Source organism: Ornithorhynchus anatinus, chromosome 18, assembly GCF_004115215.2.
Source record: "Ornithorhynchus anatinus isolate Pmale09 chromosome 18, mOrnAna1.pri.v4, whole genome shotgun sequence".
Taxonomy (NCBI): Eukaryota; Metazoa; Chordata; class Mammalia; order Monotremata; family Ornithorhynchidae; genus Ornithorhynchus; species Ornithorhynchus anatinus.
The window spans coordinates 28,605,062-28,627,757 of NC_041745.1; the positions used below are offsets into that span (position 1 = coordinate 28,605,062).

Sequence of the window (22,696 nt, forward strand, 5' to 3'; positions counted from 1 at the left end):
TGTTGCCATGGAGACCAGGCATCGCTTTTTCCCCCAAAGGGATTTCCAGCTACATAGGAGGCAAAAGGAAGATGTGAGAAGGGACAACGATTCCCTCCCAAGCCTTCGCTTCCTCCTCCCCCACCCCACGGAAGGCAGCACGGAATTTGAAGAGGGTAGAGGTAGCCTGGCTGCGGTCGATGAAGGGAAAACAACTGAGCAGGGTTTTCTCTCCCTTCAGCCGAGCAGGGTCGGAGGGAACAGACCTTTTCCTCTTCTGTTTCTGTCCCATCTGTGCTTTATCTACATCTCCCCTCCACACCCCGCCCCCCACCCAAGCCCTGATGAAACAGAGACCCCAGCCAGAAGATCAGAAAGCAGAATAGCAGAAAAGGGGTGGGGAGGGACCGGTCTCTCCTGCAACAATTGAGTGTAACCTCAGGCGGGGCTTGCGGATCCTGGGCAACTACAACAATTATGGAATAGTGAATCTGGATTTTTTTACATAGTGATCATATGCCTCTACGGGAATGGAGAGGACAAGGGATATTAGGGAAGATTGGGCCTGGGGAGCTAACAATCCAGAAGGCCAGCATTGTGTGTCATTTCAGCTCTATTTAGGCAAGTCCCTTGCACATCAGAGACCTGGGATGTGCAAGACTGACAGAGCAGCTAAAACATTCTAGGGGCAATCACCGCTCCCACTGCCCCCGTTAAGTTGGCACTAAGGAAACGCCCAATGATGCCACTTAGACACTTGTAGTCCTGGTTAAACTTTCAGAATCTGGGGCATAGGGAGGTGTCTGGCCAAACAGAATCTAGAATCAGCCCGATCCATGATTAATGCTTCACCGACACCCTTCATTCAGAGTGTTTTTGCCACGTGTCTCACCTCTGAGAATGACCCCCGGGGAAATGCACTTGAATTCATCCTGATTCAGTTTAGCAAGGGGATTTCCCGTTCACACTCTCATCTTCCCTCCCAGTTCAGTGATGGACACCTGACAGGTTTGAAAACCTTCTTGACCTAGTCGAAATGCTTTTAAAGCATTCGGAATGGTCTCCAGACAAATCCTGTAGACTCTTAAGTTCCTTGTGGGCAGAAAACCTCCCACCAAACATGTTATAAAGTGCTTAAAGGGGTTCATAGCCAAGTGCATAGGGAACAAAGAAGGGAAGGCAGGTAGGGGAAACGAGTGCTTACGGGAGGCCTCTCGGAGATGTGATTTTAGAGCACTTTTTGAAAGCGGGGAGAGTGACGGGCTGTTGGATGTGAAGGGGAAAAAAGTTCCAGGCTAGAGAGAAGATGTGGGGAAGGGGTCGGTAGTGGGATAAACAAGACTGAAGTACAGCGAGTAGGGTGGGATCAACTGATAGCAGTTTGGATGGAGAGGAAAGTGCAGATTCTAAAGGTGTTGTGAAGGTAGAACTGACAGGATTTCATGACATTGAATGTGTGGGTTGAATAAGAGATGAGTCAAGAAAATGCCAAGATTTGGGCTTTTAGATGGAGGATTGGTGGTGCTGTCTACAGTAATAGGAAAAAAGTTAGGGGGGTGGACAGGATTTGGGTGGGAAGATGAGTTTGGTTTTGGACATGTTAAGTTTGAGGTGTCAGTGGGACATGCATGTAGAGATGTCCTGAAGGCAGAAAGAAATATGAGACAGCGGATATGAGAGACTACAGACGAGATAAATCAGGGCTGAAGATTGTAAATTTGGGAATCATCCACAGAAGTGGTATTGAAACCATGGTAGTGAATGAATTCTCTGAAAGAGTGGGTGAAGATGGAGACTAAAAAGGGACCCAGAACTGAGCCTTGAGGTTCTCCCATAGTTAATCAGGCGTATTTATTGATCACTTACTGGGTACAGAGTACTGTACTTTCCACTGCTGGAGAGTTGGTAGACATGTTCCATGCCCACAGCAATCTTACAGTCTATAGTTAAGGGGTGGGAGGAAGAGGAGGAGCCCATGAAAGAAACTGAGGAGTGGCCAGAGAGATAGAACCAGGAGAGGACAGTATCAATGCAGCCAGGTTTGGATAATGTTTCCAGGAGAAGGGGGTGGTCCACAGTGTCAAAACACTGAGAGGCTGAGGGGGATTATGATGTAGTAGTGTTTGTTGGATTTGGCCCTTCCAAAAAGAGGCCACTGATGACATTAGAGAGAGCGGTCTTCTTTGGAATGAAGCGAGTGAAAGTGAAGTTGCAGGGAGTCAGAGAGAGACAGGATGACAACATGTGGAGGCAGGGGGTGTAAACAACTCGTTCAAGGAGCTTGGAGAGAAATGGTGGAAGTGAGGTGTGGCCATAACTGAAGAAGGGTGCCTTGGGGTCAAGGGAGGGTTTCTGTTGGATAGGGACCACTTGGGCATATTTCACAGTACCTTTTTGACAGTTCTGTTGACTGGGTGGTTTTTTTTTTGTGGTATGTGCCTCATTTTTTAAAAAAAATACTAATTCTGCTGGACTTGGTTGAAAAAACATCTGTCCTTTAAATCACGGTGGTTCATGTAATAATTTAATGTTTTGATGATATTTTGTTAGTAAGATGTCATTCTATGCTTTCTGAAATAAAGGGAACAGAACAGTCATATTCTCTTTGTTTTTGTTTTACAATTTCCATCAGATGGTAGTAAAAACCTTTATGGACATGGATCAGGACTCAGAAGATGAAAAGCAGCAGTATCTTCCACTAGCTTTGCATCTTGCATCAGAATTCTTCCTCAGGAATCCCAATAAAGATGTGCGTCTCCTTGTAGCATGTTGTTTGGCGGATATCTTCCGGATCTATGCTCCAGAAGCTCCATATACTTCCCATGACAAACTTAAGGTAAAATGTGTTTTTTTTTTAAAACATATTTTCTCCATCTGCCAATCTTTCACCTGCTTTGCACTAATGAATTCAGAAATGAACCCTGATTCAGTTCCAGGGCTGGGATCATATCCCACTGCCAGGGGAAGGGAGCAGACCATCCTAGCCACAATGACGAGTGTGGTGGAACGCATTCAGAATTCAATTTGAAAAACGAGGACAGATGCCCGAGGGAGGGAGTGGATAGCCCAAACTGCCTTAGAACTGGGGAAATCTTTGTTGGGTTGGCTGGTAATCTAGGAGCAGGTGAAATCAGGGTAGCGGGAATTCAGGGAAAGCAGATAGAAGAGGGTAGGAACTATTGTGTTGGAGTGGGACTGGTTAAGGACTTGAGAAGGGCAAAGTCAGTGTCTTCAACAAGAACACGGAGAGGAGTTATTTAAGCACGTACTGTGTTTAGAGCACTGCACTAAGCATTGGGAAATACACAGATGGGAATTTTTGTCCCTCAGGGGTCTGTGGGCTAGTATCTGGTGTCTTTAATTCAGGAAAACCTGGGGTGGATTTGTGGGTGTCTTTTTTGGGCTTGACTGGTATGGCCAGGTTGAGTTGTGGTTGTTCTTTGGCTTTTACAAAGGTGCGAGGAAATGCTGAGGGAAATTCTGTTTGGAAGAATCATGATTCTGGATTAATATGTTCTTTTACTTATGTCTTGCAGGACATCTTTTTGTTTATTACAAGACAGTTAAAAGGTTTAGAAGATACAAAGAGCCCACAGTTTAATAGATATTTTTACTTACTAGAGGTAATGAGAACATAGTTTATGAAAATGTATTACTCATGTATTGTTTTGCACATTACAATTAGAGGAGTAAGAATATGGCCTATAATGAAAGAAACATTGTTTATATAATGTGGCAAAAATGCCTTTCTCAGTCAAAGTGGAGTCCCTAATTGCTGCCTGACACCTGTCAATCACCTGATTGCATTAACATTTACAGATTTCGTTTATGACTTTCTAGTTGTTTACATAGTATTTTTAAAAAGTCTGAACTCTATGTGCTTGGCCTAATTGCAAAGGTAAATGACATTTAAAAGTTTAAAAAGCAGCCTCCTCCAACAGCCTACATATAAGATGTTGAATCTGGGCAGGTAAATCTATCTGACAGCAGGGGGATTATTTTTTTTCCATTTCAATCTGCATAAGTTTATTTAACCATCTACATTTTTTGTCAGTTGAATTTTGATGGATTGAAGAGTAAATCATTAGCAATATTATACGAATAGTTTAGTACCAAGGTGTAAACCTCTTGATTAAATATTCCCTTTTATTTCTCTCAGAATTTAGCTTGGGTAAAATCTTACAACATCTGCTTTGAGTTGGAAGATTGCAATGAAATTTTTATTCAGCTCTTTAGGACCCTTTTCTCAGTGATAAAGTAAGTTAACTTTTTTCTGTAAAACTCAAAATCTATTTCCAGATAATCGATGTATGTTATTTCATATTCCGATAATTGGTGAACTGTGATATTATAGCTCTGTCCTGTGACGATCCAGTTGATCATTTTGCCTTCTCTATTGGTGCTGTTCTGTCACCGCAGGCCTTTTTAGAGGCAGTCGAGGGTCCGCCTCCCTCCGTACCGGCTCCATCACTGAGCCCGTAGCGCCCATGAGAAGCAGCGTGGCCAAGTGGCTAGGGCCTGGGCCTGGGAGTCAGAAGGATCTGGGTTCCAATCCCAGCTCCTTCACTTACTTTCTGGGTGACCTTGAGCAAGTCATTAAATTTCTCTGGGCTTCAGTTACCTCATCTGTAAAATGGGGATTAAGATTGTGAGCCCCATGTGGGACAGGGACTGTATCCAACCTGATTAGCTTGTATCTACCCCCAGCACAGTACAGTGCCCAGCACATAGGAAGTGCTTAACAATTACCATGGAAAAAAAGCACTGTATTGCTTTGGAGAAAACACGGTTTGAGTGGGCCCTCCCCACTTAATCCTCCCCCCCCCCACGCCTCTCCCATAGACCCTGAAGTTTCAGGGTCTCCCCCTCTAGACCGTAAACCGTTACGAGCAGGAAGTGTGACTACCAATCTGTTACATTGTAGTTCCCCAAGTGCTTAGTGTAGTGTTTTGCACACACTAAGCACTTAATCAGTACTATTGATTGATTCACATCCTCACCCTAGCAGTTCTTCCACTCAGCAGCACCTAGGTGCCAAACTAGCACCTGTTGTACATGCTCCCCTCCCCAACCTCTTCTGTCTTCTGCTATTGCATAGTCACCGTCATCTCTCTCAAATCTGTTTCTGGAAATGTTTAGGCCCCTATTGCAGGTGAAACTGAAGTCCAAGGGACTAAGGAAAAAGTAGGAAGCCTATGCAGGCAGCTCTGAACTCCTGAGAACGAAAAATGTTGGTGTCCCCAGAGTACTCTGAGAGATTGGGACCTTCCCGAACAATATTGAGCCTGGCTTTTTTGAGCAGAGGTATTCAATTTAGGTGAGGTGGACCTGTGGCTCCATCTCCTCTCTGACTCCCCTAGGAGACCTGACTTCAAACTTCTCTGCCCATGTGGTAACTTCTGAGTTCATGTGCTCCTTCCTCAAGGTGTTCCCCTGGCCTGGAACTCCCTCCCCTCCTTAATCTGGCACACCACAGCTCTCCCCTCACATTGAAAGCTCTCCTAAAATCCAGCCTCCTCCAAGAAGCCTTCTCCTGGTAACTCCCAATCCCCCAAGCCACAGCACCCATCAGCCACCTCTAGCACATGTACATCTGTTTATAGCCACCCCAGCAGGCGTTTGTATATGTAAGCGTAATCAGTGGTGCAGTTAGTTACTTATTCTGATTACCCCATCTGTAAATATTTGTATGTCTGTTTTCCCCCCTTTAGAATGTAAGTTCCTTGTGGGCAGGGACTGTAGCTTATCCTTCTGGGGTACTTTCCCAAACTCATAGTAAAGTGCACTGCATCCAGTGGGTGCTCAGTAAATACTTCTACTGGTATTCCTACGAAGTGTACAAGTCCAAGAACTTTGGCTGTTTCTGGAAACTGATTCTGAGAAACTGCATGGCCTACTGGATGGAACACAGGCCTGAGGATCAGAAGGATTCTAATCCCGGCTCCACCACATGTCTGCTGTGTGACCACGGGCAAGGCCCTTGAAATTTCTGTGCCTCAGTTTCCTCATCTGTAAAATGGGGATTAAGACTATGAGCCCATATGGGACATGGACTATGTCCAACCTGATTAGCTTGTAATAATAATAATAACAATTGTGGTATTTTTAAGCGCTTACTATTTGCCAGGCAGTGTAATAATAATAATAGTGGCATTTAAGTGCTTACTATGTTCCAAGCAGTGCTCTAAGTGCTGAGGTAGATGCAGGGTAATGAGGTTATCTCACGTGGGGCTCACACTTTTAACCCCCATTTTACAGATGAGGTAACTGAGGCACAGAAAAGTCAAGGGACTTGCCCAAGGTCACACAGCAGAGTGGTGGGGCCAGGATTAGAACCTTTGACCTTCTGACTCCCAGGCCTGTGCTCTATCCACTAGGCTACACTGCTCCTCATTGTATATAGAAATAGTAATATAATAATAATAATGGTAATTGTTAAGTGCTTATTATGTGCCAAGAACTGTTCTAAGCTCTGGGGTAGATACAAGGTAATCAGGATGTCCCATGTGGGGCTCACAGACTTAATCCCCATTTTCAGATGAGGTAACTGGGGCCCAGAGAAGTTGTGACTTGCCCAAAGTCACACAGCTGATAAGTGGTGGAACTGGGATTAGAACCCCCAACCTCTGACTCCCAAACCCATGCTCTTTCCACTACTCCACAATGTTATATTAATATTGAGATAACATGTCCATAAATATAAAAGTATTATAAATAAGACATATGATTTTTTTCTGTGTGTGTCCACGTGCGCGCACACAGCCCCCATAGGTTAGATATATATACAGAATTGAACTCTAGAAAAAATAATAGTATAAGTCCCTTCTTCTTATCTTTTAAATTCTGACTTGAATTTTGAGGTTCCCCCTGGTGGGTAAAAGTTTTAAATCTTTTTTTTACTTTCTGTCTTTTTAGTAATAGCCACAACAAGAAGGTTCAGATGCATATGTTGGATTTGATGAGTTCTATCATCATGGAGGGAGATGGAGTAACCCAGGAACTGTTGGATTCTATTCTCATTAACCTCATTCCGGCACATAAGGTCTGCGAACGGAAAGCTTACACCCTGCACTTATAAAATAAAAATAGAAATTATGTTTTAGGGAGCATTTCACCTGACCTCATTCTTCCTCCATCCAAAAGAAAATGCATTGAAGTCTCTCTCTGTGGTGGAATGTAGTTGGTGAGGGCTTCCTATAATGCTTTTAATTTCTGCAATTCTCTTATCCTTTTTTTCTGAAATAAAATCTGGTCCCTTGCATTGTGATAGTCCATATCATGGGTTACGTCTTAGCTGGAAGAGAGGGAGCGGGATGGCCACGGATGTAAGTTTGTCGTAACATTCTGCATCGTGGTTCCATACCAGAGGCGTGTGCAGAAGTGCAAGGGAAGTCGTCATGGTCGACGTGACCAACCTGGCCCGCGGTTGCAGACAAGAGGCACATGACCTCTGTGCACGCACATGCACGCATTAAGCTGTTTTAACCCGGGGCTCCCGGTAAATACTTTCTGCATGAAAAACAGCATAATGTGTGCCCAGCTGGTACTCGTCTCCAGAAGCTTGATCAGGGAATGAGATTGTGCCCTGCGGCTCTTAGGAGCGGCAGGGGTGGAGATTGGGGACCGCCCTTCCTACTCTAACTGCTGCAAGGAAGGGGCTTGTCTTCCATTTTCTGCAACTTGAGACGGAAAAGGTTTCCCGAACGGGTGTTGGAGACAGATGACCGAGGCCTGGCCACAGCGTGATTTACATGGAAGTCTGCCAGAAGCCAATGGGCTGGACCATGGGCTCTTCAGAAAAAGACACAAACAGTTTCTGGCATTTATTTCCTAAAATACTGCCTTATATACAAATCAGAAAATAATCGGTAATCTCCTTCAAGTGCTTTCACTCTGCCAGGTACTGTAAGGATAATGCAGAGGCACTGATTCCCATATTGACCTTGGCCCTCAAGGGGTCCATAGTCCAGGGGGGGAAGCGGGAGGAGTGAATAACAAGGTAAATAAAAATCAGGAGATAAGCTAGGTGTAAAAATTAGTTTGACTGCCTTAGTCTTTCATTTATTCCCAACAGCATGTTGAGTATGCACAAAACTTTTTGTTTCATGGTTTTTTGTTTCATGCTATGCCGTAGCTTCATCATTATTATTGTTCTGACAGGGACAGGGCCCTGCTGATGAAAACCCATGAATATTGGTTTTTATAGTCTCTGTGTCTGAATTATGGCTGATGATCTCTTGGTTTGGCAGCTGATCATCCAGAAGAAATAAAATATAGGGCTTCGGTATTTGCAAATACCGAAGTGGCAAGATTTTGTATTCGATAAAGGGCCACCATTTTAATAGAATTTTCAACAATCCATGAAGGGAAAAGGCGGCAGCATTTTCTTGAAACTTTCATTTTCTTAGCTTCTGAGATACCTCTTATTCTTCAGCAAATCCAACACATGATATAATATTGATTATTAGAGCTCTCCCTTGCTCTCAAGGAAATTGCATTAACATGTAGTTAACTCTAGGTTGCTTTAGAGGGTCAAAAGGTTATTTTAGCACTACATCCTATTCAGGGATGTTGACTAGGGGAAGGAAACAAAAACTCCTTTGTGGAGTTTAATCTTGGGTATATTTGTATCTATGTACACTTACATTTATGTATAGGCTTTTATGACTTTGCTGTTTTAGTGGATGGCAAGGTGAGAGTTTTTTCCAGAAATCTAAACCGTTTCATATCTATTGAAGTTGCATTCAAACCGAATTACATGTTCCGTGAATGTTTTTCTTTCTTTATTTCAGAATCTAAATAAACAAGCATTTGATCTTGCAAAAGTCTTGCTGAAAAGAACAGTCCAGACGATTGAGCCATGTATTGCCAATGTATGTACCATTTCTGCCATTTAGCCCTTATCTGTGGTTCACGAGTATTGCTTATTACATCTGAAATCTCAAGGAAACGTAGGGGAAGAAGCGGTTATATCTTAGTGCGCGTTACTAATGAATTGTCATCTAGACAAGTTTCAAGGTGCATAAATTTTGCCATGTTAAGCCTGTTTGTACTGATGCACTACAAGTAGTATGTTTCAAAGTTGTGGTTTCTCAGTCAAAGTCTGAATAGATAATAATTTATTTATATATATATATATATATATATATATATATATATATATATTACATACAAAGGTTTTCCACAAAAGGAGATTGTTTTAAAAGTCTCTCTAAGGATTATGGAGAATATTCTACCTCAAAGTTGGCTTTTTGAAAACTGGCAGAGTGTACTAGTTTCATTTGAGGATTTTTAAACCTCTTATTCAGAGTCCCTGATGGTGGGTTGAAATCTAACCACCAACCCTCAGAGACTCTCCCAAACCTTGCCTTAAATCTATGTTGCTAGATAGAAGGGATCATTTTAACAAAAAGATGTTTTTTCCGTAAGAAAAATGTCTAAATTTGGTCATTTCAAACCTGCGTATTTACCTTAAGTTGTTGCTGGCCATGCCAAATATTTGATTTTTGGTGAAATTGTGGGAATTCTTCCTTTACTCTTTCATTCCTTCAATTGTTCTAACTGTGGGTAGAGAACGTTTGTACCAACTCTGTTGTATTCTCCTGAGTACCTAGTACAGTGCTCTGGACACAGAAAGCACTCAATAAATATGAATGATTATTCTGCATGGATGCAGTGAACTGTGTAAATGCTTGGATGTTATAAGCGTCCTTAGCTTCCAGATTCAAAAGAAGTTTTGATTTTGTGAGATGTTATATCAAGCATTATTTTTATGTAAAGAAATTAAAACTCTATTACCTGACCTATAGTATCTTTTCGACCTGGCCACCGCCAGGATCATCCAAGAGGTGTAGATTATTAATAAGCCATTGAAATATTTGGCAAATTACTCTCTGGGATTATTTGGGGCAGCCTTAAAGCTTTTAGTGACCATCTTATGAGGGAATTGAGAGACACTATTTACAATACTTTCTTAGAGAGTATTTAGTTGGAGAAAGTTTGCTATCTAAAGGAAAAGTTCAAAAAAAAAATTCACTTCACATATCCAAATACCAGTTTCTCCCAGAAAGCATGAACAAGGGTTTAACAAATATTTTGCTACTTGGATGGGTCCAGCCTCAGGATAAGGTGGAAATCCAGATACCAGCAGCATAGAAGACAGCAGAACAGAAAAGTTTCCACAGGGAACATTAGGAAAGTAGATGAACAGAGAAATTCTTATTTTCTTCTTTTTTTGTAGTTCTTTAACCAAGTCCTGGTGCTGGGAAGATCTTCAGTGAGTGATTTATCAGAACATGTATTTGATCTGATACAGGAGCTTTTTGCCATCGATCCTCATTTATTGTTGTCAGTCATGCCGCAGCTTGAATTCAAACTGAAGGTAGGACAGAGTAAAGTTCTTGGGTTCTTTTCATAATTGAAGAGCAATAAAATATAAGCACATCTGAGAAGTGTTTGCAGTTCCTGGAGGTGAAACCCCAAAATTTCAATGCACTACACCCATAAAATATCATTTTTTGAGGACGGACCCTCCCTTAATTGCTTTCTTCAATATGTAGTAGTATAATAACAATGATGATGAATTTGAATAGCAGTGATTTAAATGGCTTTGAAGAATTATTTTGAAGATTTACCGAAATTGTTTCAGGAAATAAGCATGTAGTTGAGAAAACTGCCAACCATTAGTCTGATGGTTAGTCTAATAGTCAAGTATTTTACACCTAATAAAGGATCGTGGTCTAACTGTCTAACTGTCCTGTGGGAAGAGGAAGGGAATGGAATTTAGGGAATGAAAGGTGGACTATAGAAAGCTAGTAATGAATATAGAAATAATGTAGATGTGAATTGGGTTATAGTATGCCGGGAGGTGTGGGGGAGAGGGGAAGGGAGAGAGGTACATCCTCATGTTTGATTACCGTGCAATTAAAATAGTACACATTTCACAAATTTTAAAAAACATAATGGCTTGTTCTTACTATTTAATGAAAAGTTCAAGAAGGCAAGGGAAACATGGGCCCGAAACATCCTTGCTTGCTCTTGTTCTGTGGTGGATCCTTGCAGTTCTGTCACTCTAGAGCACTTTGGCTTCCTCTTATCCCCATCCATCCTGCTTCCGAACTAAGCTACTTTTTCTCACAGGGAATTCTAGTGCCTTATCAGTGCTGTCGAACAATAAGCAGTTTTAGTCCTTTTGAACAATACCCTTCCAACAACTGATCTCCGGCTGCCCTGGCAGACTTGTTTGTTTGGAGGGAGCTAGATGCGGAGAAAACAAAACAGGAAAGAGGCGCATAAAGTCAGGTTAAGGTTTTGGGGACATTTGCTAGTTGGTATTAAGTGAGCACTTCTGTGTAGTTACACAGTGCACATTTAGGCCTCACTTGAGTAATTTAATAATAATAATAATGTTGGTATTTGTAAGCGCTTACTATGTGCAGAGCACTGTTCTAAGCGCTGGGGTAAACACAGGGGAATCAGGTTGTCCCACGTGGGGCTCACAGTCTTAATCCCCATTTTACAGATGAGGGAACTGAGGCACAGAGAAGTTAAGTGACTTGCCCACAGTCACACAGCCGACAAGTGGCAGAGCTGGGATTCGAACTCAATGAGCCCTGACTCCAAAGCCCGTGCTCTTTCCACTGCGCCACGCTTGTACTTTTATCTTCTTAAGAGGCATAATGGGAAAATAATAACAATGATTGTGTATTTGTTTACTGTGTGCCAAGCACTATACTGAGTGCTGGGGCAGAGACAAGACCCTCAGGTCTCATGTGGGACTCTCAGTGTAAGAAGGAGGGGGAGCAGGTATTGAAATCCTATTTTGCCAGTGAGGAACTGAGGCCAGAGAAGTGAAGTGACTTTCCCGTATCACACAGCAGTCTTACCACAGAGCAGGGATTAGAACCAAGGTCCTCTGCCTATAATTTACACTATTAATCAGTCGTATTTATTGAGCAGTTACTGTATGCAGAGCATTCTACTAAGCACTTGGAGATTACAATGTAACATGTATCCCTTGCCCACAACGAGCTTTTAGTCTAGAGGACTATAGATCTAGATTTTACAGTCTGCATAGTTTAGAACACACTGCTTCTGCCCTCTCCCTCTCTGTGCCACTTTTGTGGGTTGAGAGGGAGTAATTTCTCAGGAGGAGACATTGTCAGTGGAAGGGTGGCACATGACTCATTAGATTCTGAGAAGGGATTTTGGGGAAAATGGGGCTGGGTGGTGACTGGTTAAAACTAACTACTTAGTGGGGCTCAATCTAACCCAGCCCACCCCAAAACCCACTTGGATTTTAAGAGGTTTGGATGTCCCATTGCCCGTCTCCCCCACCCCATTTGGCCCAGGTGGATCACTCCGAGCTCTCTCCGCCCCTCCTAGCGTCGCCACCACGGGAGTTAGAGCAGGGCACTCTTCTGGACACCAGGCTGGAACTCAGGCCCAGAACTGAATCCAGTTAAGATTAGGAAAGCCCAACCCAGCATAGCACTGTGAGCAGTACTTTGCACAATTAAATTAATCATTCAGTGGTAGAGAGTGCTTACTGTGTGCAGAGCACTGCACTAAGCATTTGACAAATAGAGATAGCTTTTGCCACTGAAAACAAAATAGGAAAAAATGCTTTACTCGTTACCTTGAAAAACGCCGACTACCTGTCTTCCCTCCTCTATACCTGACTTCTCATAGGGTTTCCTAGAATTGTTGCTGCCAGAGAGGGCCGAACATCCAGTGCCTGAGACCAGCCATTCGGCTCCTGGAGTTACTTGCCAAACTGCAATGCAACGGAAATTTGGCTTTGTTCATTTGTAAACTTGTAAATTTGGCTTTGTAATGCTTAGTGGGGAAGAGGAGAGATGGAAGCAATAGTTTACTGAGATCACTGGTTTCTTCATTTTAATCAGAGCCTTTTGTGAGCCCAGTATAAGAACCTTGTAGAGTGGTATGGAATGCCCCAAGTTATTACTGATTTTAGGTGGCTCCATCCAAACGAAATGCCGTCCCTCTTAGGAATGACTTGGTTTGCTTTTTTGCTTCTACAATACTTTAAGGATGCTGGGTGTTGAGTACCCAGGGCTTTGCGAATAGAAACCTGTTGCTAGGACCTGGCATGAGAGGATTTACTATCTTATGTTTTTTGCCTCATTTTTTTGTTCATATGGACATCTACTCTGCACTCACTTGGCTAGTTAACGGGATCTAGTTGTGTTTTGGGTTTTGATTTTTGAAAAAGAACAATTGAAAATAAAAACCTGTGAGCATTTTCTTCCCAAATACGGACATAAAGGCCAGATGCTGAAATTAGAATATAAACCTGTAGGTGTGAGTTCCTAGAAATTATTATTCATTGTCTGTCCTAGAAACTGCTGGTTTTAGGCTCTCCATTTATCCTTTTCCCCTTTCCCATCTTTCTTTCAGAGCAACGATGGAGAAGAGCGACTGGCTGTTGTTCGTCTCTTAGCTAAATTGTTTGGTTCTAAAGATTCTGATTTGGCAACCCAGAATCGTCCTCTTTGGCAGTGCTTTCTTGGACGGTAAGAACTACAAACTGGTCTAGCATTTTGATTGTTATTTTTTTCAGGCCAAAATGACTGTTTGGAATACTTTCTATCTCTTTTATGCCAGACAAGTGCCTCTTCAGCAATAGGGTTTAAATTTGACTATTGACAAGAAGGATATGTGGCTTTTACAAACCTTATTTAATATTATACCAAGCCGTGAAGCACAAGGTACATGGATCTCGCTAAAGTTGTAGCTTGAATTCACGTTATTGATAGATAAGAAGTTGGTCTCACTATTTTCAAGGGGCTATTGCTAGTCACCAAAGAGAGAGAATAGATCATCCTTTTGGGTTTAAACTCCCCCGCCCTCCATCTCCCCTGCAATTTCTGCTCGGTGTTTCCAGTAATGCAGAGAAAGCAATTATTTGATGCCACTGTTCGTTAGAAAGCCAGAATTAATACATTTGCTTTGATTCATAGCTTTTAGAGAAGTTGTAGCTTTATCATCATTACAAGTGTTACTTATTGCCATTTTAATGTTTTGAAGGGATAAATCATATATAGTAGATATGCCAAACTATGAAAGAATAATGAATCAAATAGTGAAAACTCAAGGTCTTTTTTTAAAAAATATTTATCGAGGGTCTCCTATTGTACACAGCATGAAACTACATATATTGCTGTCGTTCATATTTAGCGATGACAGTAGTGGTGGGGAGGCCCCTTGCATACAGGCAAATGTGGCTGAGAAGAGTGATGTGGGAGCGGCACACCCACCCCCGTTGTTTACATGGCAAATTGTTATTCCACCCCAAGATTAGATTTTCTAGACTCGGTGCTCTGTTGAGCCAGTTTTAAAGCAGTCCACGTTCATTTAGGTCCCATTTTCTAGCTCCTTCCCAAGTTGGTGAGTGAGGATGAGTGGTGCTTCTCAGACTAGGGCTCCTTGGGCCTCTAGATTTTGCCAAGCAACATTGCGGCCTCATCAGCGACCTCGTCTAACATCGAGTGCCCGGATGGTTTGCACAGGGCCGTCTGTACACCCTTCCCTGGTTCCCCAGTGGATCAACTGCAGGGCCTTTTGAAATGGCCCATTGGGACTAGGGGTACCATTTAAGACTGAGTGATAGAGTCCCTCAGGATGACCCGTCACGGGCAAAAGGGTTGAGGGAAATCATTTGAAGCTTGAGAAATTCATAAGCTTTCCATTTGGATTAATTTCTCTGTGCTTCAGTTTCCTCATCTGGAAAATGGGGGGGGATTCAGTACCTGTTCTCCCTCAACCTGTGAGCCCCATGTGGGACAAGGACAGTGTCTGACTTAATCATCTTCATTCTACCCCAGCAGTATAGTACTTGGCATACAGTAAGTGCTTAATAAATACCCCAACAATTGTTATAGAATAATAATAATAGAATAGGGGCAGGTAATCAGGATAGAGCTGGTACCAAGCCATTTGTGCTTCCCTACGTAATCATGAGGTGTTTATTTTCTTGGCAAAAATATTTTTGGTTCAATCTATATTGCAGGGCGATTTCTTGATGGAAATGTGTGGCTAATAGAAGTCACCTTTTCTAAGACCTGTTCAGGAGTAACACTTGATCATTTCTTCCCTTTAGATTTAATGATATTCATGTTCCCGTGCGCCTAGAAAGTGTGGAAATTTGCCAGTCATTGTTTAATGAATCACCCGGACCTAGCAAAGACCTTACAGGTAAGGCACCTGATTTTTTTTAAGCATTTTTTGGAAATACCGGTGGTCCCTTTTCCAGCCTTTTGGGTCGCACGTGCTTCTGAAAGCACCTGGCTTTTCCAAGTAGAGGGCCTACCAGCTCAAAATGGCACTCACCGGTGCCTATTCTGGCTTCCCATCATCCTTTCCCCAACTTTTGCTTTCACATTTGCTGGAGGGGGTGGGGATGAGAGTGCATGTTAGAGTTGAGGTGGAGGGAGGAGAGTAGAGCTCTTTGATGTTTTCCTGTTTCCCATCTGGATCCTCTTCTGGGGGCTCCACCTATTAATAGTGGGGTCATCGCAAAAGGTAATACCACTGAACTGTGTTTTCACACAGATGTTTTAGTTTAAAGTAAGTGGTGTTGTTACAGGGAAGTATTCCATTTGAAGTTATTGTGCTAGGAATCAAGTTCTTGAGCTCCTCAGGTTTTTGCTGAAAAATTGAGATTCTTGCTATGGAGAAAACATTGAGTTTGATGGTGACTTCTTTATCTAGGATTCTAGGATTGTCAAGGTCTCAGGGGACTGCAGTTTGATGGGACGGTTAACAGTTCCTCAGAGAAAATAATGAGGGGTGAATGGACTCTTGAAAATGGGGGCGATTTTCTCGGGCACGGAGCCTGACTGCGGTGGCCCTCTTTCCTTCCACCCTCATCTCAGCTAAACAGTACTTACAAACCATCTCAAAAGGGCTTCCTTCATAGGGGATCAGCTAATGTGCCTCCTATACCTTCTCATCACAGTGGGGGGGGGGGGGGGAGGGAATCACCTTGGGCAGCAAGCCTATTTATTCAGGGAAGTTTATGCTTCCGAACATTCCTACAAAAAACACCCATTGCCATTTGAATTGCCCAACCATCTTTGTGATGAATAATAATAACACTAATGTGGTATTTGTTAAGCAATTACTTTGTGCCAAGCACTGTACTAAGCTCTGGGGTAGACACAAGGTAACCAGGCTGAAACCCAGTCTCTGTCCCCAAAAGGGATCAGTGTCTAAGGAGGAGAAAAAGGTATTGAATCCCCATTTTGCAGGTGAGGGAGCCGAGGCAGAGATAAGTTAAGTGACCTGCCAAAGATCACACAGCAGGTAAGTGGCAGAGTTGGGATTAGGATCCAGGTTTTCTGACTTCCCAAGCCTGGGCTGTTTCCACGAGGCCATGTGGCTTCTTGTGTGGGGTAGAGTGGAAACGAAGGGAGGAGACGGGGGCGAGGAAAGCCAGCCTCAACTGTTGAAGATTGCTAACAACAAACAAAATTTGTGCTTCTGTCAACTTTTTGTTTTGTGTCACAACCAGAATACTTAAAGGTGAGATCTCATGATCCAGAAGAAGCAATTCGTCATGATGTCATTGTCACCATCATAACAGCCGGCAAGAGAGACCTTTCCTTAGTCAATGACCAGCTACTTGGCTTTGTAAGGGAACGGACCCTAGACAAACGGGTACGATCACTTCCATTTATAAAGACTGTGCCCTTTGAAATCCAACTGTTCCGAGAAAAGGCTCCTCCTGCCTCTTATGCTCATTGATCAGATTTTGTGAATGCCACTGGGGAGGATGATAGTCACATTCATGCTGGAACAAAGTAAGTTGTTTCAGCAGATTGAAATTTGGTCAGATGAGTGGCTGGAGTTCTGCAGCACAATCTCTTGTTAACTTTCTGTCAATGGAGGAGAAACAGAGTACGATCCAGACAATTCATCATCATTATGACCACTTGGATTTTTAAGCGCTTACTGTATGCCCAGTCACTGTGTTAAGCCCAAGATCATCAGATCAGAGCCCGAGTAAGAAAGGAAGGAGGTGCTAGAGCCAACGTAACTCTGTTACAGGCTGCAGAGTGAAGCGAGCACTCTAAAAAATACATCAGCGTAACAGAAAATAGCTCTAATGCAAAAGAGCATTAAATGGAGACCATTATAGCGGGAAACCCAGGTACTCTCTAGTGAAAAGAAGTATTCCTTAAACATGGTCTGGTCAACGATCTTGTTTGGCATTTTTGTGTTGATTACTATATATCGTTGTGTTTTGCATACCGGACCTCTAGCCACATCCTGCTTCTGGTCTGGAAGTCCCTCCCGCCTTCTCTAGGCCACAGACCATTCGCTCTCCCCACCTTAGTAAAATTCCCATCACCTCCAAGAGGGCTTCCCCGACTAAGCCTTTTTTTCCCGCTACTCCTTTTTCTTTCTTTGACACCCTCACATGATGGATTTGCACCTTTATTTACCCCACCCTCAGCCCCACGGCAGTTACGTACATATCTGTAATTTATTTACTGTCAGCCCTCTAGACGGTAGGGTTTTTCTGGTCAGGGAACATGTTTCCCAACTCTGTTGTTATTACTCTCCCAAGCGCTCAGCACAGTGCTTTGCATGCAGTAAGCTCTCAGTAAATGCAGTTGATTGTAGCATGGAAATTCCATGCAATTTGATATCATTGAGGTTTATAAGTGAAATGTTTGATTACCCTATCTTAGAGAACTTCCACTTTTTTGCACAGTTTTTGTATTTCAAGGCCAGGAGAAGGGTTTTACATGCTAGAATTAAGTCTAGTGTTAAGGGAAATGGGAGAAAAAAGAGAATAAAAAGGAAAAAAGGAGAGAAGGAAGGGAAGGAAAGAGAGCAGTTCTCTTCTCTGCACTCACCAAGATGTTATGCTACAGTAGGCACTCAAGTAAATTAACACCCTCTCCCTTCTCTTCCTTCCCCATACAGTGGCTCAGTGAAGAAGCTCCCTTCCCTACATTAGCCTATAGCTTGAGGCTCTCCTCATGTTTGGACCTTACTCTGCTTCCTATCCCTGGTGTGAGCCTTTAGCATTGGTTATTTCCTCTTCCAAAATCAGGGGAGAGGGGGAAGGAATTATCCGATGAGACAATTATAGGGGTAAATATGGTTATTCTTTTCCTTTCACTTCTAATCTAAAAGAAATTCACAGTTTTCATCAGCGATAGCCCATGATCAAATAAATATTGTACAGGAAGGTCCGGAATAACCAACCAAAGGGCAGTCAAGGGTAGCATTAATGCAGCTGTCTCTGAAAGCAGCCAATCACTGTTGATTGCAGAACAGAGTCCAGTTGGTAGTCAATCAGTCATATTTATTGTGTGCTTAACGTGTTGCAGAACACTGTACTAAGAGCCTGGGAGAGTAAAGTTATAGTAGTGTAACAGACATTCCCTGACCACAACGAGCTACAGTCTAGAGGGGGAGACGGACATTAATATAAATAAATTACCGCTGTGTACATCAGTGCTGTGGGGCAAAGGGAGGGGTGAATAAAGGGAGCAGATTAGGCGACGCAGAAGGAGTGGAGAAAGGAAAGCAGACTCAGTCATGGAAGGCCTTTGGAGGAGATGTGATTTCAGTAAGGCTTTGAAGATGGGGAGAAGTCATTGCCTGTCAGATATGAAGAGGGAGAGCGTTCCAGGACAGAGGCAGGACATGAATGAGAGGTCGGCGGTGAGACAGATGAAAGTACGGTACAGTGAGTAGCTTGGCATTAGGGGGGTCCAGGTAGGAGGTACCATTTCTCCATACTGAGTCAAGCAATACTTATGAGTCAGTCTATGTTTCATCTACATTCTTTGGTTCGTTTGTGTAATTTTCTTGGGAATATTTTGTCCATTCTCATTTAAGGAATCTTCTATTTTGTAGTGGCGTGTCAGGAAAGAAGCTATGATGGGCCTTGCCCAGCTCTACAAGAAATATTGTTTGCATGCAGAGGCAGGAAAAGAAGCTGCAGAAAAAGTGAGCTGGATAAAGGATAAACTTTTACACATATATTATCAGAATAGCATCGATGACAAGTAAGTCGACCCATGTCTCTCCCGAACCTATTATTAGAAAACATTAAAGACCTATTTCCCAATTTAGAGGTTTGTTGTGATTATCCCCCAAAATGCATTCATGCTCAGGTATGTGTTGCCGGTAAAGATACTTAAAGGAAAGTCATGCTGGCCCTGTTTTATTGAAAATGTAAAATTCTTTCAGGAGCTAGTGGAACTCCCCTGCTGGGGGAAAATAAAAATCATTCTATAAATGCTACAAGACTTTTAAAATCATAAAAATATTAACGTAATACCGGTTTTCTGGGTGCCACCACACTTTTCCAACAAAACTATATCAGATAAGATTATTCATAAGTAAAATTCTGAATTTAGCAATGAATCTCCACAGTGAGATAGATCGTGTAAATATTTAATTAGTTACTAGGTATATTCAGTTCATATAATTTTCTCTGTAGTTGAAGAAAATGCCACTGAGGGGAAAACATGCCTGTGTCTGAAAGAGCCAGTGCAGTCCTGGCGTCATTATACCCACGGGCCTGGGAGTCAGAGGACCTGGGTTCTAATCCCAGCTCCACCACTTGCCTGCTGTGTGACTTCGGGCAAGTCGCTTCACTTCTCTGTGCCTCAGTTTCCTCCTCTATAAAATGGGATTTCAACCCCTGTTCTCCCTCCTACTTGGTAAAATGGGATTTCAACCCCTGTTCTCCCTCCTACTTGGACTGTGAGCCCCATGTGGGACACTGGGACAGACTGTGTCTGTATCTACCTCAGCACTTAGTATAGTGTTTGACATGTAAAAAGTGCTTAAATGCCACAATTAATATTTATCACATACACAAAAGGATATATCCCATGCGTTGTCATGCTCGCTTCCCTTTTTGCCCCCTTGTTTCTCAATCCTTACTAAGCATCTATTCAAAAGAACCACTCCTTTCTAAGAATCTCTAGGGCAGGGATCATGCAGAATAGCCAAGGAAGAAAAGTCGTTAGTAGAGGACAGGACTAGGGTTTACTGCAGTACTCCAAACTGAGTACATGCTCAATAAATACCATTGATTGATTGATTGCAGTACGCCTCGCTGGCCTGTTTTCGGCAGTCGCTCGTAGTTTTCACCGACATGATGTTGTTGTCTAGGCTTTGGTTTATTATGTCCTTAAAATGTTTCCTCTGTCCTCTTTGCTTTAAGTTTCCCCGTTTTTGGCTTGCCGCCCCCCAAAAAAAGACAGTTGAGAGTCAGTTTAATCCTCTCCTCTGGAGCAGGTTTTATACGAATGCCGGCTTTTTTTAAAAACACGTTTTGGAGATAATACTGCACGCCTCCTTCCCTTGCTGAGGCATCTTTGAGTAGATGAAAGGGACCCTGAGTAGATGAAGGTACCTCTCCTCTTGCCACCTTAGAAGAGTGGAGTGGAGGTGAACGAGCCCCTGAGTATTAGAGAACAAGTCTGGCATAAAGTGACAAGACGGAGTTCTGATTTCTGATTGTGTGACTCCAGACTGACGTTAAGATGTTTCTGCGTCTGACCCTTTTACTTGGTTTTTGTAGAAAGTGGGATATCTCGTAAGCATCCACTAAAAAAGGATTGAATCTTTTAGTTCTTTGGAGGAGCGTTTGAGGCACAGTAAGTCCTCGGGGAACAGCTGAGAGGAGAGGCAGACCAGGCTTAAAATCCCGGCCACAGCACGCCGGCAGCGTACACCTAACTGACCTAAATCAGTCAATCATGGTATTTATCGATCGCTTACTATGTCAAGAGCCCATTCTAAACACTTTGGGAAAAAACAGTACAAGAGAATTAAGCTTCAGCCTCACATCTGTGGAGAGAAAGGGCTGCCCCTGCACAGAGGCACATGCAACTTGTGTCTTTTTCTAGGCATCTGAGACACAGCCCAACAGCAGACACACGGAGCCCACGCAAACACTGTCGAGCTAGTTAGGCACTGAGTAGCCTAACTCAGTCAAGCTTGGCGCAGGAGGCCTCCAGTCCAGCAAGGGCAACCCCGGACCAGTTGAAGTATCACATGGGGAAGGAACCCAGATAAAATACTGTTAAATGTGGTAGTTTTTTAAGCACTCACTAGGTCCCAAGCGGTGTACTAAGCGCTGGGGAGATTCACATAATCAGATCAGACACGGTCCCTTTCCTCACAGGGGTTCACAGTCTAAGGCGGGAGGGAGAACAGGTATTGAACCCCCCATTTTACAGGTGAGAAAAGTGAGGCACAGGAAAGGAAAGTTACTTCTGCAAGCTCAAACAGCAGGTTACCTGGTAGAGCCAGGATTAGAAGCCAGGTCCTCTGACTCTGAGGATCAGGGGGCTTTCCACTAGACACGCAATGCGTTAATGATAATGGCCGGAATTTGAAAAGGAAATGACCTAGTGCCCAAAATGGGAACGATTCCAAAGGGACAGTTTCTGAAAATGCTTCTTATGAACCACAGATGTATTCTGATTAATATCTCTTTCCTCCTTTGTAGATTGTTGGTAGAAAAAATCTTTGCTCAGTATCTTGTCCCACACAATCTGGAAACAGAAGAAAGAATGAAATGTTTATATTATTTGTATGCTAGCTTGGATCCAAATGCTGTAAAGTGAGTAGAGTTATTAAATAAAATCTATGTGTTGGTCAGATCTTCTGAAAATCTCATGAAATCATTAATATCTACAACTTAACCAGGCCCCAGAATTTAAAGCCAAAGTCTAGAATTCAAACTCAGCTCAATCCCAGTACCCTCATCTCATCCCTGAATCAAACCTTGCTCGTTCCACTAGGTAATTCTGACTTTTTTGAAATCCTCTTTTGATTGTTTCATTTTAGAAAATGCTATTTAGCAAAAGGCTCGTAAGCTAAAAATCCTGCCTCATAAGACTGATATACGTTTAAATTATAAAACTGGAAACTAGAAGACGCAAGCATCCGCACATACATTTACTGTATTTGCATCATCCGCCCGTTTTTTTGTCATCTGCATCTTCTCGTCTACATCCTCTAGACTTTAAGCTTTTGTGGGCAAGGAACGTATCTGCCAACTCTGTGTTATTGTACTGTCCGAAGCGCTTAGTTTCAGTGCTCTGCATTCAGTAAGCAACTCAGTGAATATGATTGCTTGATTGATAGGTCTGAATTTGTTGCATGGATTCTGCATTTTCTCAATATGCGGCTCCAGTGGTCAGGAAGGAACGATTCCTGAGTTAACGGTCTTTTATAACGTTCTCCTCGAATGATATCTCTTTCGTAGGAAAGGAGAGTCATTTCAAGTCTTAGGACTGCAGTGCATTTGGAGTCTAGACTCGTTGTTTAGATTCCCTTTCAAAAACCTAGCAGCCGTTTTTTATCTGATCAGTGTTGGTTTGGGACGTCCCATAACTTCCGCATTGTGTCAAATTGGGTTCACTTTACAGAGCTTCGCTTGACACAGTATTTCCTCCGAATGCAGTCCCACTTTCACTCAAGAGGCACTTGTAGGGTAAACATAGAAGCTAGGGGTTCTAGAAACGTATCTTTTTCCATCCTGTTTTTCTTCTGTCTTTACAGAGCCCTCAATGAAATGTGGAAGTGCCAGAACATGCTTAGGAGCCACGTTCGAGAGCTTTTGGATTTACATAAGCAGCCTACTGTACGTTCACTGATTCATATGAAAATGTTTATGATGCCTGTTTTGTAGTTATAATCCCAAATGGTT

The 22,696-nt window shown here is 42.8% G+C and overlaps 1 protein-coding gene across 1 annotated transcript in view; it reads left to right on the forward strand.

Annotated features, from left to right (window-relative positions):
- Positions 1-22,696, forward strand: part of PDS5A (PDS5 cohesin associated factor A) — an 84,698-nt gene that overhangs the window by 38,213 nt on the left and 23,789 nt on the right. Inside the window, 13 exon segments of the mRNA XM_029083041.2 lie at positions 2,612-2,815; positions 3,516-3,602; positions 4,139-4,236; positions 6,895-7,021; positions 8,772-8,852; positions 10,220-10,360; positions 13,399-13,514; positions 15,101-15,140; positions 15,142-15,191; positions 16,509-16,659; positions 18,877-19,028; positions 21,491-21,604; positions 22,549-22,630. Of these exon segments, the coding sequence (XP_028938874.1) occupies positions 2,612-2,815; positions 3,516-3,602; positions 4,139-4,236; positions 6,895-7,021; positions 8,772-8,852; positions 10,220-10,360; positions 13,399-13,514; positions 15,101-15,140; positions 15,142-15,191; positions 16,509-16,659; positions 18,877-19,028; positions 21,491-21,604; positions 22,549-22,630 (1,443 nt within the window).